Below are 16,805 nucleotides of genomic sequence, written 5' to 3' on the forward strand. Positions count from 1 at the left end.
AAATTATTTTGTTATTGTGAGAACGAATATAAAATTTGAATGTTTTAAAAGTAAAGATAAATTTACCAATTCACGTATTAATAATCTTTCGTACCTTCATTAAATTACTTCAATGCAGAGTTTATTTTCAATGATATTTAAATTGTATGCTGATGATATTCTTTTAATGTAGTATGTGAGAATTATTTTATTTAAATAGAATAATACTAAATCATATAGCTTAACAACAATTAAGGACATTACAATATGTATCACTAATATATTTTCATAATTTCATCAAACTGCCGACCTTTTTCATTTCCTTTTCTATTCATCTAATTTTTTCTTAACTTTTCCTAGTTGATCATTTTTCTCAAAAATTTTCTTGAATAAATCCATCATACCTACATAATAACTCTCTCAAGTCTATGGACATATATAAAACTTCCTCCATTTTATTTCCATCATTATATATATATGATGCTTTAAAAAAAAAAAAATAACACAGTGAACAGCACAAGTCTGACTTATGCAATATTAAAAAGAAAAAAGAAAAAATAGAAAAAATAGAGTCAATAGAGAACATTTTTAAACAGAAAATAATGCAACAGAGGAGGATCCCGTGGTAACAGCAAAGGGTAAATTTCAAGAGGCACTGAGAAGGTCAAGATTAGGCATTGATGTTCCTGCTAAGAAGGCCTGGAACATTGTGAGAGCAAGTTTTGGTTTATGCAAAGGAACTTCATGGCCTGCACCCCTTACAACCACAAACGTAAGTCCAGAATATTCTTGGGTCCATCCTCCTACCTGTTCCATTTATATAACGTAGCAGTGCACAAGAGTCGCAAGAACAGAAAATAAACTGAGAAACCAAGTTACAAGAAATTCAAGACAAAAAAATCAGTCATTGTGGAATGACTTACCTCCCCATCATCATACCATGCACGCCAAGGACTCACGGTAGGGAGCTTCAAAGCATTTATGCTATAGCGAGTAGACGTGACAGGTATAACCGTGTCCGTATTACCACTGATATAATCAAGGACATTGAAATGATTTTGTACGTTTAGATTATGTGAAATCATGAATTTCATCAAGAGAGGGTTTCAGACAAAATGTAATTAGCAAATTGTACAAGGCAACGTAACAGATGCTGAGAATCAGTTTCAAGCTCTTCTTGGCTCACTTTACATATATATGTATTACATCAAACAAACGAGTAAACCCAGGTATTAGGTTTAATTAACCATTTGATCCTTCTTACAAAACTTGTCCTTTTAGTCCCTACACTTAAAAAACTCCTTTTAGTCTGTACCTATATCATTTTTAATTCCTTTTATTCCTTTTCATAGGGACTAAAAGACATAAAAAAAATATGTATAGAGAGAGATTTAAAATGGTATGTGTAAGAATAAGAGGGATGCCTTTACCTATATAGACTAAAAGGGAATGATTTTGTAACTATAGGTTTAAATCTAGATATAAGAAAATAAGACTAACCTGAACACCCATATCTTCAGACCCACGTCAATAAGTTCTTGATAAATATCGAGCACTGATATTGGAGAATCATTCCAGTTTGTATTTACCACGTCACTGCAAAAAATGAGAATAAGAGGATTGTGTTGTCTGTAAGTTTGGTAAAAGAAACCAAACAGGTGCAAATAGAGAGAGATATAGACAAAAGGTACGACAATACATTCTACGTTGTGCCTACAATCCCTAAAGTTGCAACCAATTATCAAAATCTCCAAATGATGTAGTTGCAGGGATTCTTAAATTATTAAAGCGATAGTAAAAATAAGAAGAAATGAGAATATCAAGACATGTGTGGCCATATGAAAAGTGCCAAGACAAGATACATTTGTACATGAGGAGATATGGGTTTGGCACCGATTGAGAAAAAGATTAACAAAAAATCAGTTAAAATGACTTGGACACAGATGAGAACCTTTAGAGAACCACCTATGGTAGTTGGAGAGACCAAAGCCCTATAAACCCCATACTAGAGTCTTACATTTGGAAAAAAGAGCAAGAGAAAAATTCTTATAAAGGTCGTCTTTATCTCGAAGATGAAACTAGGTGGCATTCAACTTACCTAATGTTATAGGCATCCTTGACTTTTAAAGATGCCTTTGATTTGTTGGATATGCAAGACAAGAAAATTGGTATTGAATTGTCCAAAAATTATGTTAGTGTGCCAATAGAAGAAGATTGGAACCATGTTAGGTCAATTATAGTATTTTAAAGATGTTTTATGACTCTACAATACATACTTGTGGTTCTTCCTACATGATTAGTCACATGTATGCGAAGGAGGTGTTTGGCATTGGGGAAAAAATTTGACAATACTCCCAAAGTAATGAAGAAAAGATAAAGTCAATGGCACTGAATATGAAGGGTAACTATATAACAAATACCGGGGAAATGTTGATGGAATTAATATGTAACTCATCGTTGTTGTGCTTGATCCTAGGAACAAGTTAGATTTTATTAATTACCTCATTGTGTATATATTTAAACTTGATAAGGCAAGTCAATTGAAGTCAAAATTAATGTCATCTTTGATCTTTGAAAACATTTTATGAGCAATATCTAGGTATTGAGGAGGGTTCACCAGGTCGCCAACAAGAATTACAGTTAGATGATGAAGATTATGATTCTTTGAACTCAATTGTCCAAGTGATTCAGTTCTGAATTGCGCTCTCTTGATCAAGGTGATCAAGGTTTGCTTGTGGAAGGGTTTCACAAGTTTGTGTTGGGATCTTGTAGGGTTAAAGATCTGGTGTAAAGTGTTGCTCTTCTTGTTTTTCGTGTAAGGTGTTTATACAAAGTAGAGGTTAATGGATTAGGATGATTACACAACTAGATGTAGCCTCTTTGGGAGGTGAACCAGTACAAATTTTTATGTTCCTCTTATTGACACTATTTGTCTTATATTAGTGACTTGATAATTATTGCTTACCCATCTTGGATATAAAGAAATTGATATTGATAATTGTTAGATATCGTTTGATATTATTAAGATATTGTTAGATATTGTTAATCAAAATATCAAACAATATCTTTTATTTACTCTATTTATTTTCCCTTCATCGTCTCTGGCAGCGATCACCTGTGTCGGAATCGTCTCGTCCTGCTCTTTCTAGATATGGTCTTGTTGATTCAATCGGACCTCTTTGGTATTTTAAGGTTTTCTTTTTTCCTCTCTTCTCTTCTTCCATGGTGTCTTCCGCTACCTCTTCCAACTCAGCCAGGATAACCATAGCCAGTGATAATCCTGATGCAGAGGAAGATCAGGTAAGAGATGATAAGTACCACAACTTGTTGGAGACCAAAGCCAACAATGATGAATGGTTGCTGGTCACCTTTTTGGTTCTTAGAGCAAACTCATTTATGCAGGAAATTAAAAATACTTAATTGAAAAGCTTTTTTGCATGATAAACAAGACCATCATTCCTCCTTATCTTACTTTGTGTGTTCTTTGTTTGCATCTCCAATTTGTATGCGTCACAATCAGTATAGCATTGCTTCTTTTGTTCTTTGAACTCATTTCAATACTAAGTGTAGAATAAACATGTATTAGAGCCAGTTTTTCAATCCTGTTTTGCATTTGTGGTACGTTCTTGCAAGAAAATGCATATGACATCCGTGATCAAGAAGTTCAATGCGAAGAATAGATTCAACCATAGGACAATTAACATACGAGTTTTGGTCAAGAAGCAAGGGGGAGCAAGGGGTGTATGCACCACCTTCTCAAAACAAGTCAAACATAGAGAGGCAAGTTTTGGCACAAATGGAGGAAAAGGCTCATTCAACGTTAAGGCTAAAGCTAGAGAAGCTCTTCAGCAAGCTTTTGTCGAAGAGGAAATTGATGGGTCTTTTGAGAGAGGATCACCGGAGAAATATAACATCAATGAGGCATGAGTCTGGAATTAGCACCACCTCCAACCCAAAACCTTAAGGCAGTGGGTTTATAAAGCTTCATCCTTATATGGTGTTCAACTTTTTCATTTTCATTCAATTGGGACTTAGACTCACTTAAATTCTCAATAATCTCCCTTCAAGTGTGAGTCTCTTCACATTGGCACTTCCCCCTTAAGCTTTCACATCACACAAACCACGAGTACCCCTTAATTGTATCGCCGATCACATAACGGGACATGCATGCCTAACCCTCCATTAGGAAGACTTTCGATACAAAGACTCGTCTGAACTGGTCACGAAGGCAAACCTTCAACTTTGATGATAGGTCTTCTGAGAGAGGATCACCGGGAGATACAACATCAATGAAAAATTAGTCCACCCACACATAAAGGATTGTCACCACCTACAACCTAAAACCTTAAAGTAATGAGTTTATGGATCTTCATCCTTATATGATGCTTAAATTTTTCATTTTTACTCAATGAGGTACTTAGACTCACATTTTGATTCCCAACAGGAGGGTGTGTCACTCAAGGCTCATCTTGATGAATTCAATTCAATCTTGATGGAGCAACTTCAAGACATTGATATCAAGGTAGAAGATGAAGATGGAATGATGATTTTGCTCGCCTCTGTCCCATCGTCCTACGAGAACTTGGCAAGTTCTTTGAGCGTAGGAAAGGATTGCATTACGCATGAAGAGGTGAAGTCTAGCCTCTAGACAAGGCAGTTTCGCCTCAACATTTGAGTGTAGAAAATTTGTCGTCTTTTGGGTTGGTGTTCTTCAAGAAAAACCCAACGTCCAAAAGTTGAGGAAGACAAAGATTGATCCTAAAGATGCTTATAGGTATTGCAAGCAGTCAGAGCATTATAGGATAGATTGTCCAATATTGGGGAAATAGGATTAGGTGGCAGCTATAGCTAGAAAGTGGAATCATTTGTGATGATCATGTGTTGAGCATTGTCTTAAGACAACAGTAATTTGATAGGTGGGCATTGAATCCACATGAGTCCTCAAAGGGACTAGTTTACCATATTTGATGAGTTGAAAGGTTATAACGTTTTGATAGGCAGAGATACTTCTTGTAAGACAATTGGTGTGGCATAAAAAGTATCATCAGAAATCATACCAGGTGACGGAGAATGAGTTAAGAAATGTAGTCAAAGAGTAGGGCAAAGTTATCCAAGAGAAATGTCCCATTGTGTCTCAAACAAACACTTGGCGGCAATGAAATGATGAAGAAATTGCATGAATATGGAAGAGAAGGTGAATATGAGATATGTCCAGTGTGGTGGAGACGGTAAGGGATCATTAGTGTAATTTAGGGTGGATGTTGCCATCGGAGAGAAAGTGAGACAGAATATTTTCACCTGTGACATTCTAAACACTTTCTCATCCCAGTTCACCTAAACCTTATTTGGAGCTTACACCTTACTGTTTTTCCTTCTATATTTTTATTTTAAATTGAAACCTTTTACATTCGCATCAAATACTGTGGATGCAAATAGAAAATTTTCAAGTGCTTCTCAAGTGATCATTACCTGCAGGTCTCCCATGCAGCAGGCTTATGATCTAGATCAACATGAAGAACTGTTTGGACCTCAGGTCGATTGAAGTATGCAGTGGAGTGACTTTCGGTGCATGGATCATACTGTGCACTGAGACGGCGTCTACCAATTTTCTGTAGCATGACATAACACATCAATAATAATGATATGTAGTACAAATCTGTCACGTGCACTGTATAATCGTATTTAAAATATATTCACACTTACATTCTTTCTTCTCACCAGCCCACTTAGCTGACTAACATTGCCATGGCACGGTGGTGTATACAGACTGTATGGGTCTATATTTCCAAGTTCGTCGTAAGCAATGTCCCAAATTTTTTCACATGAATTTGATGGGTGTTCAACTGATTGAAAATCACAAAGTTGGTTCAAAAGCTTGTATGTTTGATCCGAAATCAAACCACTTGACCACATAAACTCGAACATCCCTAATTGATCATTATAATCATCCGTCAGAGCATTTCCTACCTGCAGCAGAGATATATGGATTAAACTAATAATAAGAAGTGACACAAATCAAATATTTATTTTTATGCAAAATTAGAACCCATACCATGAAACCTTTCAGATTTATAGCATTTTCTTTAGTAGCTGAGTTGTACTTAACAATAACTTGGCTAAGTTGAGGAACGTAATGTCCTGATACATGAGATTAATGATTGAACAATATCAATTAGGACATGTTAAAATCTATAAGACCATAATCAAAGAACTCGAACATCTACTCAAAACAAACAGAGCAGTATTGAAGTGCCAAATCTATTTCAGCTGACAACATAACCACTACTAGCAAACAATGACTTTAAAAAGAAAACAATGAAACAAAAAAACAGAAAAATCTAAAGAACAGAATATCAGTTACTTTCAATTTTAAACTTACGCTGAGCAATATTGTTTACCTGCATAGCTCTCACCACTAATTAAAAAGTCGCTTCTTCTGTATTGAGGAAAACGCTCAAACCACTTTAACAGAAATGATAAATTGTCCTCAGCTGCACATAAAGCTTTATTAATTTAGCTTGCACAAATTTACATATAGCAATATAAGGTGAGAGCTTTAGGGCAGTTAACCTTAACCACTCAGTCTTCTTTGATTCAAGCAAAACCAATATTAATCATCAATGTAAGACTGAACGGTAAAGATCCCTGCTATCACCTAATACGCGTGTGTGTACATGTGCAAATGTGAACCTGAAAAAACGGAAGCTGAATGAAAAATTGTACTACCTGTCCTCTTATCGCCATTGTTCAGCAGGTCGGATCCGTTAATTGAATATGAAAATCCAACTCCAACAGGAGTGTCAAGAAAAAGAAGGTTGGCATCTGAAAAAAAAATTAAAAAAAAGTGGTAAAATATAACTTTTCATATAACCTCTTCAACTTTCATCTTCAATGTTTTCTTCTCAAATAAGTTTTCCGATAACTTTTCCAAACAAATTTTTTTCTTCATATTTTCTCTCCTAAAAATTGTACGGAAAAATTTCTCCAAACACGACCTGAAAGTGGAAAGGAAGGTTGTGGTTCACCTCACCTCGGTTCCAAGCATAGGGATTAGGATGAAGAGTCTTGCCATCTGAATTTATATGAAAGGGTCCAATTTCCTCTGACTGTCCGTAAGCAATGGATGAACAACCAGGTCCTGCGCGCATGCACACCAAATATTTGATTTCGTGTCAATCGATCGTTAACAATGTTATACGTAGCAGCAGAAGAACTAAAACAAAAATGAATTGTTAGCTAGTGAAGAGCAAATTTGAACTCGCCTCCATTGAGCCATAAAACAAGGGGCTTGGAATGAGGATCTTCAAGAGCCTCGATGAACCAGTAGAAGAGTGCTCTCTCAGCATTCTCATCGACGGTGATGTACCCAGCGTAGTGTGCGAAGCTAACGTTGAAGGTTTGACCCGGGAGCGTACCGACCCGGTCCTTCTGTTGTTGGAGCAACGGAGGGTCCGTGGAGAAGGAGGTTGCAACACCGCTGCATAACAATAGAGTGGCTATGCACAAAATTTCAGACCACCCGCGTTGCGCCATTTGCCACTCGATGCAGGAGCTCCCAGGATCTGTTACTGGTTAGTTACAGATAAGTCACGCCCTTTACATTGATAGCATTCGTATGGGATTTTATATAAATAAAAAAATAAAAAAATATATATTATAGTTTTTAATTAAATCTTATTTTTTATATTTTTAAAAAATTAATTTAGCTTTTTCTTTAAGTGGGTTTGTACAACAAGGCAGTGAACGTTTTAATTTTATACAATTTCACTTCATCTAGTTCTCCTTCGCAACCATTTTACTAATTACAAATTATTATTTATTAAGAGTAACCAGAGTCTCTCTGACATATTTACTAATAATCACGTGGGTATACAACGTTTCTTAAGGACTAAACAAGTTATTTGGTGTTTACGAGGAAATTCTCATTGAGAGGATGTTACAAACAAACATTCTTTCTATCTAAAAATTTAACTTTATTGAGTGAAGAATTTATAAATATAAATTATCTCTAAAAAATTCTTTATAACATGCAATGATCCTACTTAGGAGTTGAATGATCCTACTTAGGAGTTGAAGCTTTATAACTTTCTTTATCTAAGAAAGAATTTACATAGAATATGTGTATGTATTATACATTTTTTATTGATTTTCCATGAAAAGACTTCCTTTTATGAACTTTCTAAATTGGGCCATTGATGTTTGTCTTATGGTATTGTTTTTTAAACATGTTTGTCTTTTATGTAACACATTTTATTGCCACGAATTGTGATAGGGACATGTTTTTTCTTTTAAAACTCCTTGCTTCTTCTAGTAACTCCATATTGAACATATAATCTCATATGATTAGTATGTTGTGTCAAAATCATTCTTAGGATGAGTTCCAATTTAACTTTTTACAACCCTTAGATGTATCACATATTGTAATGTGTCTTTGATTATTTCATATTAGATAAAGATAGGTCAAAACATAAAGAAGGAAAAGTTGAATTATATTTTAAAAAATTTAGAATCTTTTCATAATACATCCTCTCATGAAGCTTGAGTTGGTTGGCACTTGGATCAAGCCTAGTGTCATGAAGGCAAAGAGGAAAATTTGTCATTAGTTGTTGGGAATTTTTAGGGCTTTTGAAAATATGAGAGATATGAGATATATGAGAGATATATGTGATATGTTATACGGAGGAACATGTTTTTGTATTTTATTGATATACTCTATATATAGAGCAAAATATAACAAATATCAAGTATAAAATATTTATAATATCTCACTCCTAATCTAAAATAATAACAAATTTCTAAAACTGACACATATCTCTAAAACTGAAATATTTTCTAAAAACTAATTTAAATAAAAAAGATATTAAGTAATATTCTCAACATTAGTACTTGTCGCCACTCACCTCAAGTTCGACATCAACTCCCAATGACGATCTGAGTTAAGCAACATAGAACTTGCACTGAGTGTCATTTTACTCGTGTTAAGCACCACTTTCTTTTTAGTGCAGGCGCTCAGCTTGTAACATGTGACATTGGGCACTGATTATGATGACATGACAAATTTGACTAATTTCTCCTGATATTTTAAAGAAAAAGGGAATTTTTTTGATAATTTTAAAGTGAGAAACACGGTTTTGAAGATCTATAAGGTCGCTAGGGTATTTTGGAGTCATTTACTCTCCTATTTGATTATTCATCCTCTTTCATTTTTCATTTTTTTTTCTTTTTAGGCTCTTCATGACAATGAAGAGATATCTCATTTTGTTGAGGTCAGATGTAATCAACTAAATTTTTGTGTAACATGTATTGTTTTTATATCAAACTCTCGTTCGACTCTAGTATTTAGTTTTTATGTTTAATGTTTGTTGTGGTTTGATCATCCATAATTTAATAATTGATTCATTAAGTATTGAAAAATATTTTTTCTAATTTAGAAGTGAAATAAAATACCTAATAAAACTTTTGCTATGAAAGCAATAAATATGCTTATTAAGTGCTGAAAGAATTTATTCTTAATAAATAAACCTAGACACGTTCTATGGAATTAGGATGCCATATATTTTCCTATTCATTTAGTCTTGAAAGTGTTTGATACAATCCTGGGAAAAGTTTTATTTGTCTTTGCATAATTTTAATTATTTTAAATATTTATATAATTTTTTAATTTTCTTTTGTCTAAATTAACTATATATTACAATTATTGTCATGTATTACACAGTTCCTTTTAAATAACAATAATTAATTATTACTTATTATTATGCAATTGATACACTTGCTATTTAAATCTTGCTAAGAGTATTATATGTCTTTTCCTAATCTTAACAAACCACTTGTGTGCTACGATTAATTAGGAATTAACTTAGTGTCAAACATAAAATTAGTTGAGTTAACTTTTAAGTTAAGTAGTCTTATATTTACATTTGGATTTTGGATTTGATAATGTTTCTAAACACTTAAGAGATATTTTTTTCCTCTTTAAACCAGTCGCATGCTCCTTATAAAAGATAATCCACGCTTTTTATAAAATCAATTTGATATTTTGAGTTCATTTTGGAAGTTTTGAGAGTTCTTTACTCTTGGTTTAATTCTTATTTTGATAAACTTTTTTGAGGTTAGGGATTATTTTTCACTTATCCTTTAAAATTCATTACAAAGAGAACATGTTTTTTTCTATTTTTAAGTCTCCATCAATTTTCTAATTTCTTTCGCAAAATATTTTTGTTTTACATGTTATTTTTCATAGGTTTTTGGTGAGATATGAAATGGGATTACTATGAGGCATGCTTTTACAAGTTTTTCCTTCTACAACACCTTCTGAGTTAATCAAAATCCCATTAGCCTCCTAAACTCCTCATTAAGGCAAGGACTATCAAGTGATGTTTGTTTCTTAACTCAGTAATTAAACTTGTTGGTATGAAAAAGAAAATTATAGGAAGAAAGCAATAAAATTAATCTCCAGCAACTCTTTTACTATATACCATCCTTATTTTTATTAGGTTTAATTAGTCAGATGATACCCACTTTCGTTTAGATGTATCAGTTTGGTACTCGTTTTTAAAAGTGTGTCTATCGAGTTCTAACTTATGAAGAAGTATCTCCATCAGGTTCCTTTCAAGCAAAAATTACTAAAACTATTAATTTAATTAATGACTTTTACCACTAAATTTTAATATAAATATCAATACTTAATTTTGTAAATCATTTTAAATTTTTAAATATCAAATATCATTAACAGTGTTAATAATTTGTTGCTGAAAATGACCTAATTGAAGCGTCTTTTCAAAAGTTAAGACTTAATTAAAATATTTTTAAAAGTGGATATCAAACTGACACATCTGAATGAAAGTGGTACCGGTCGACTAATTAAACTTTTTATTACTAATACGTGAGTGGTTTGAATATTCTTCCCCTTGTGACCGGTTTTCATGATTTTTCTTGTTTCCCTCTATACTTGAGAGGAATGAATGATCATGATGCCCTTACAAAGAAGGACTTGCTTTATTGTATTCTTACTTTGAACCGTAACGGAGAAACAACAGCTTAATGGACCCAAAAAAAGTGATAAATACTCAATGAAGAATCATTGAATTCCCACCAATATTTCTTGATACATTCACCAACCTCTCCTCAACGCTATTCCCATTCAATTCCCTCTCATTTATGACCCGACCAGACCCCCACCTTGCTCTTTACTTTTCTTTACTCATTCATATTGTCCTGCATGTTTCACTGTCTCTACCTTGCTCATTCACTGAGTCAAAATATTAAAAATCAAATAAAAAGTCTTGTTTTGTTTCTTAAAGATCTAGCTTTGCTCCGTATGCTCAGCCACAGAAATAAAGTACCCTAGCTTTAAGCTTAAGACAAAGACAATAATAGTTTGTTTCTTAGTATCACATACTCACGTAACCTAAAGATTTAGTGGGTTCAATTTTCATTTTACAAATCAGTTTTGTGGAGTTGAATTATGTATAAAGTTTACTTCTTAAAATGGTATTAGAGTTATAGATTTGAGTTTATCCTAATGAGATATGATGTTTGTGAGTGCCCATTGTGCCATCCACTATATGTAGATTTGTTGTTTATTGAATCTATTATCCACCCGCTATCGAACACTTATCAGACTACCCATTAATATTTAGTCAACACACATCAGTTGTATATGTCTTGGCATGAATGGGTGTGTTGGAAGTTCAATCAACTAAATAAAAGGTCAATTTACAATAAGTGAGTGCAAACCTCATCTTACAAGTCCAGTTTGATAAATTTGAATTAAACTTAAAATTTACTTATTAGCATACTATCAGAGTCATGTTTGGACTATATTATAAATAAATCTGTTGTTTATTAGAATCTATTGAATCATTCGCTATCAGGATATTTGTTGTTTGTTGGATTTATTGTCCGTCCACCGTCGAGTCGTCGTCCTTAAATACCGATTTTATAAAGTTGAGCAAGGCATTACTTTAAACTCTACGAATCGAGTCAAAGAAGGCTCTCTCAGATGTTTTTTCGTAGAAGTCCACAACCTTTGTGTTATGTTACATCAGAGCTACTTCATTTTTTCCTTAAAAGATCTTGGTACTAGTAATTGCAAGTTGCAACCCTGTTGTAAGTTAACCCTTCTACTCTATTCTCCGCTACAGAAAAAACATAAAGCATAATTTTTTTTCTTTTTTCATCAGTATTTTCCTTCGAATACTCTGTGTTACAGATAGTGCATGGAGATATGGGATGTAGAAAAGCACTGGAGTATGCATAATTATTCTGGTGTTGAAGTTCTGAGAGGGGCATTTTCCAAGTTTGCCGTGAGTGACTAACTATCTTGCATCATTTCTCAGTAACCGACATCTCTCCTTGCTGATGGCTTTGGGAGTGTTCGGTTCAGTTCTAGTTCTGACACTCTTCTTCAAGCACTTATCATCCCAGCAACCAAACACTGATGATTTCTTTGTGTCTGAGTTCTTGAAGAAGATGGACTTAGCATCCTCCCAGGTTTACAACTTTTCTGCTTCTGTCTGTTCATTTCAAGGAGTTTCATGTGATGCCAAGAAAGAACATGTTATTGGGTTAGTCTTTTCTGGCATGAAACTTTCTGGTCCTATTCCAGACACCACCATAGGTAAGCTCACAAAGCTTCGATCTTTGGACCTTAGTCACAACAAAATCACTGACTTGCCTCCTGATTTCTGGAGTTTTAGCATGCTCAAGAACCTTAACCTCTCCGGCAATCAGATTTCTGGTTCATTGACTAACAACATAGGAAACTTTGGTTTGCTGGAAGTGTTGGACTTGTCCAACAACAATTTCTCTGGGCAAATTCCTGAAGCTATTAGTTCCCTCATGAGTCTGAAAGTCATCAAACTTGACCACAACTGGTTTGAGCAAAGAATCCCTTCTGGGATTCTTAAGTGTCGTTCTCTTGTTTCAATTGATCTTTCTTCAAATCAGCTAAGTGGGACAGTTCCTGATGATTTTGGTGCTGCTTTTCCTAATCTCACTACCTTGAACCTTGCTGGGAATAGTATTAATGGCAGTGATTCTGATATTTCTGGGTTGAAATCCATTGTGAGTCTCAACATATCTGGAAATTCCTTTCAGGGTTCTGTGATGAAGTTATTTCAGGGAAGGGTTGAGGTCATGGATCTTAGAAGAAACCATTTTGAAGGTCCCATTTCTCAGGTACATTCCATCTCTAATTACAATTGGTCTCATTTAGTTTATCTGGATTTGTCAGAGAATCAGATGCATGGAGAGATTTCCAAAAATTTGATTGAATCCAAGAACCTAAAACACCTTAACCTTGCCAACAATAGATTTAGCAGACAGAAATTCCCCAAGGTTGAAATCATATCAGGATTGGAATATCTGAACTTGTCCAAAACTAGTCTCATTGGTTACATTCCTGCTGAAATCTCTCAACTTCGTAATTTGAGTACACTTGATATTTCTATGAATCATCTAACAGGGAAAATCCCTTCACTAAACAACACAAACCTCCAAGTTCTTGACCTTTCAAACAACAATCTGAGTGGAGATATCCCATCATCAATCATAGAGAAACTCCCTTTAATGAAAAAGTACAACTTCTCTTATAACAACTTAACCTTCTGTGCTTTGGAAATCAAATCAGCCATCATCCAAAGAGCATTCTATGGATCATTGAACAGTTGCCCCATTGCTGCAAACCCAAGTTTTCTGAGAAAAAGAGCCACTGAAAATAAGGGAATGAAGCTAGCCCTAGCATTGACCCTCTCAATGATCTTCTTGATTGCTGGGCTTATGCTTCTAGCTTTTGGTTGCCTTAAGAAAACAAAACCATGGCCTGTGAAACAAACCTCGTACAAAGAAGAACATCATAACATGTCTGGTCCCTTTTCATTCCACACTGATTCAACCACATGGGTGGCTGATGTGAAACAAGCAACATCAGTCCCAGTAGTGATCTTTGACAAGCCACTATTAAACATCACATTTGCAGACCTTTTGGCTGCAACTTCAAATTTTGATAGAGGTACCCTTTTGGCTGAAGGGAAATTTGGCCCTGTTTATAGAGGATTTCTACCAGGTGGTATTCATGTAGCAGTAAAAGTTCTGGTGGTTGGATCCACTCTTACAGACAAAGAAGCTGCAAGAGAACTTGAGTATCTTGGAAGAATAAAGCATCCCAATCTTGTTCCTCTAACAGGATATTGTGTAGCTGGGGATCAGAGGATTGCTATATATGACTACATGGAGAATGGAAACTTGCAAAATTTGCTTTATGATTTGCCACTTGGTGTACTTCAAAGCACAGATGATTGGAGCACAGATACATGGGAAGAAGATGTGAGTAATGGGATTCAAAACGCTGCATCAGAAGGAGGCATCACAACATGGAGATTTCGGCATAAAATCGCACTTGGCACTGCTCGAGCATTGGCTTTTCTGCATCATGGATGCTCCCCACCAATCATTCACAGAGATGTTAAAGCTAGCAGTGTGTATTTGGATTACAACTTGGAGCCAAGACTCTCTGATTTTGGGCTGGCTAAGATTTTGGATGAAGAGAGTGCACTTTGTTCACCTGGGTATGTTCCACCAGAGTTTTCTCAACAAGAATTCTGCACCTCAACTCCAAAATCTGATGTGTATTGTTTCGGGGTTGTGCTGTTTGAGCTGCTATCTGGGAAGAAACCAGTTGCAGATGATTATGGTGATGTAAAAGAAGCAACTTTGGTTAGCTGGGTGAGAGGGTTAGTGAGAGAGAACAAAGGTTCGAGAGCCATTGATCCGAAAATTCGTTGCACTGGAGCAGAAGAACAAATGGAAGAGGCCCTTAAGATTGGTTATCTCTGCACTGCTGATCTTCCTTCCAAGCGACCAAGCATGCAGCAGGTTGTTGGACTTCTTAAAGACATCGAACCTTCTAATTAGCATGACAATAAACAAATGTTGTCGTTTTTCTTCTAGTTTTATCACTTTGACTTTTGCTGCTGTAGGAGAGTTCCATGAAGTAAATGTAAATCACTTCAAATATTCAAAAGTATGTTCATGTTTTACCACACTCTTAATATGGCAGTTATGCAACGCGTTTAGTCAATCATTTATTATAGGGTTTTTTTTACAAAAAGCATGCAATTTTTTTTAAAAATATCAATATGGATAGATCTAACAAAAATTACAAAAACGGATAAGTTGTATCATGTTGTCACAACTTTAGTGCAAAACACTTTTAAATTGAAATGTGTTAAAGTGACATAATTTTAATTTAGTGCACTTTATAATGAAATGGTGACAGGTAGACACAACTTTCAGCTTTGTAGAAGTCGTATTAGGATGACATACTTCAATTTAAAATGTTTTGAAGTAAAGTTGGATCATGTGTTACTTTGACACGACACGACTTTAATTTTAAAAGTATTTTGAACTAAAGTTATGACATATTAACACAGTTTCTTGATAATTGTTATGGTATCGAACAATGCAGAAACATAAGATTGTGACAATTAGAATCAAAGAGAAATAAGTAAAAGAGCAAGAAAAATAACATGCAACTCTTTTAAATGTAAGAGGAAAAATCACAGGACGATAATGAACAAAGTTCCTCTATAAAAAAAAAAGAGTACAAAGCTCTTGAATGAGAACAAGAATCTCACCAAAATACACTTAGGTGTATATTACAAAGTGTGTCTCTCTAAATGTTTTTCTATCTCTTTTTTTATTTATAGGTTTCAAAACTGAACCTATAAATAAGTCATATGAAAAGTCTTCTGAACTCGTAAATAGGTTATATGAAAAGTCTTCAAAACTTAACTGGTAAATAGGTCATATGAAAAGTCTTGAAAACTTAAGCAGAATAATGATTATGATTATTGCTTAATATAACGTGTGGTATTAGGAGTTGAATGAGAACCACGTATCATCTCTCACATTTATGTTCATCTCATGACTTCATCTTCTTCCCTTCTCACTATTCATCCTCTTCAAATATCTTTTTACTTTGTATTATGCGGTTCTATTAGTTCATTATCATCTTCTCTACTGTTCATTCTCTCCACTATTTATCTTTTTTCCTGAATTTTCATCTTCTTTGAGTTTCTTTTTGATTTTTTCAATTTTTTTTCTTCATCATGAATCGTATGTGAGTAACGCAAACCAAATCGTGAATCACATGATTCACAATCGATTCAGCGATTCATGTTTCGATTCAGGTTACAAAACGATTGATCAAACAATATGTATCGCTGGGAGAGAATTTTGCGGTTTATTTGTCCTATAGGAGTGAAATGTAAAAGCTCTCTTTTATGTCAGTTCTTTACATATTAACGTAAATATTGACCATTTATTTACAAAATTATGCACTATGCATTTTTTACGTCTGTTGCTTACATATTGTACATAAATTCAGTAAATTAGAAGATTGTTTTTATGTTAGTGCTTGTCATTAGGGATGGCAACGGGGCGGTGCGGGGACGGGTTTCGCTATCCCATACCCATCCCCGCATAAAAAATTCATCCTCATCCCCATACCCAAACCCAACGGGTATCAAACTTTTTTTCCATCCCCATCCCCATCCCCACCGGGTAACGGGTATAATCTCGTACCCATACCCGTACCCGTGTTCTAACTACTTCAATATTAATTTTTATAAAAGAAAAAAAATTAAAAAACATAATATTATGAAATATTCAATATTAGGAGGATTTTCTTCGATGCCAAATACCTTAAAATAAATTATAATTGTTTACATTTTATATTAGAATACCAAATAAAATGTCATGTGAACCAAAACATTTATTAAATTTGCAAACTACAACATTGATGAACTTAGTTGATAAAATTAAAA

General features: G+C 34.3%; 1 protein-coding gene and 1 pseudogene across 1 annotated transcript; one reads left to right on the forward strand and one right to left on the reverse strand.

Annotated features, from left to right (window-relative positions):
- Positions 1-414: 414 nt before the first annotated feature.
- On the reverse strand, positions 415-7,584 carry SCPL29 (serine carboxypeptidase-like 29). Its single transcript, XM_028048147.2, has 10 exons — positions 7,242-7,584; positions 7,010-7,117; positions 6,706-6,801; positions 6,378-6,470; positions 6,032-6,117; positions 5,683-5,946; positions 5,449-5,588; positions 1,480-1,575; positions 903-1,008; positions 415-786 (listed from the first exon to the last, which is right to left on the reverse strand). Exons 1-10 carry the CDS (start codon positions 7,510-7,512, stop codon positions 625-627), a joined length of 1,422 nt encoding a protein of 473 aa, XP_027903948.1. The 5' UTR covers positions 7,513-7,584; the 3' UTR covers positions 415-624.
- A 4,575-nt stretch (positions 7,585-12,159) lies between these two features.
- Positions 12,160-15,029, forward strand: LOC114163809 (putative LRR receptor-like serine/threonine-protein kinase At2g24230 pseudogene; annotated as a pseudogene).
- The last annotated feature ends 1,776 nt before the right edge of the window (positions 15,030-16,805 follow it).

This window comes from Vigna unguiculata, chromosome 9, assembly GCF_037176805.1.
Source record: "Vigna unguiculata cultivar grain cowpea cultivar isolate G323 ecotype 2 chromosome 9, ASM3717680v1, whole genome shotgun sequence".
Lineage (NCBI taxonomy): Eukaryota > Viridiplantae > Streptophyta > Magnoliopsida > Fabales > Fabaceae > Vigna > Vigna unguiculata.

Bases quoted from the DNA above. Each gene is read 5' to 3' on its own strand.
- SCPL29 (XM_028048147.2), bottom strand. From the start codon at position 7,512: ATGGCGCAACGCGGGTGGTCTGAAATTTTGTGCATAGCCACTCTATTG. The intron at 5,589-5,682 runs GTAAGTGTGAAT...GTCATGCTACAG, and splicing joins GGCTGGTGAGAAGAAAGAAT to AAAATTGGTAGACGCCGTCT. The intron at 1,576-5,448 runs GTAATGATCACT...CATTTTTTGCAG, and splicing joins GCTGCATGGGAGACCTGCAG to TGACGTGGTAAATACAAACT.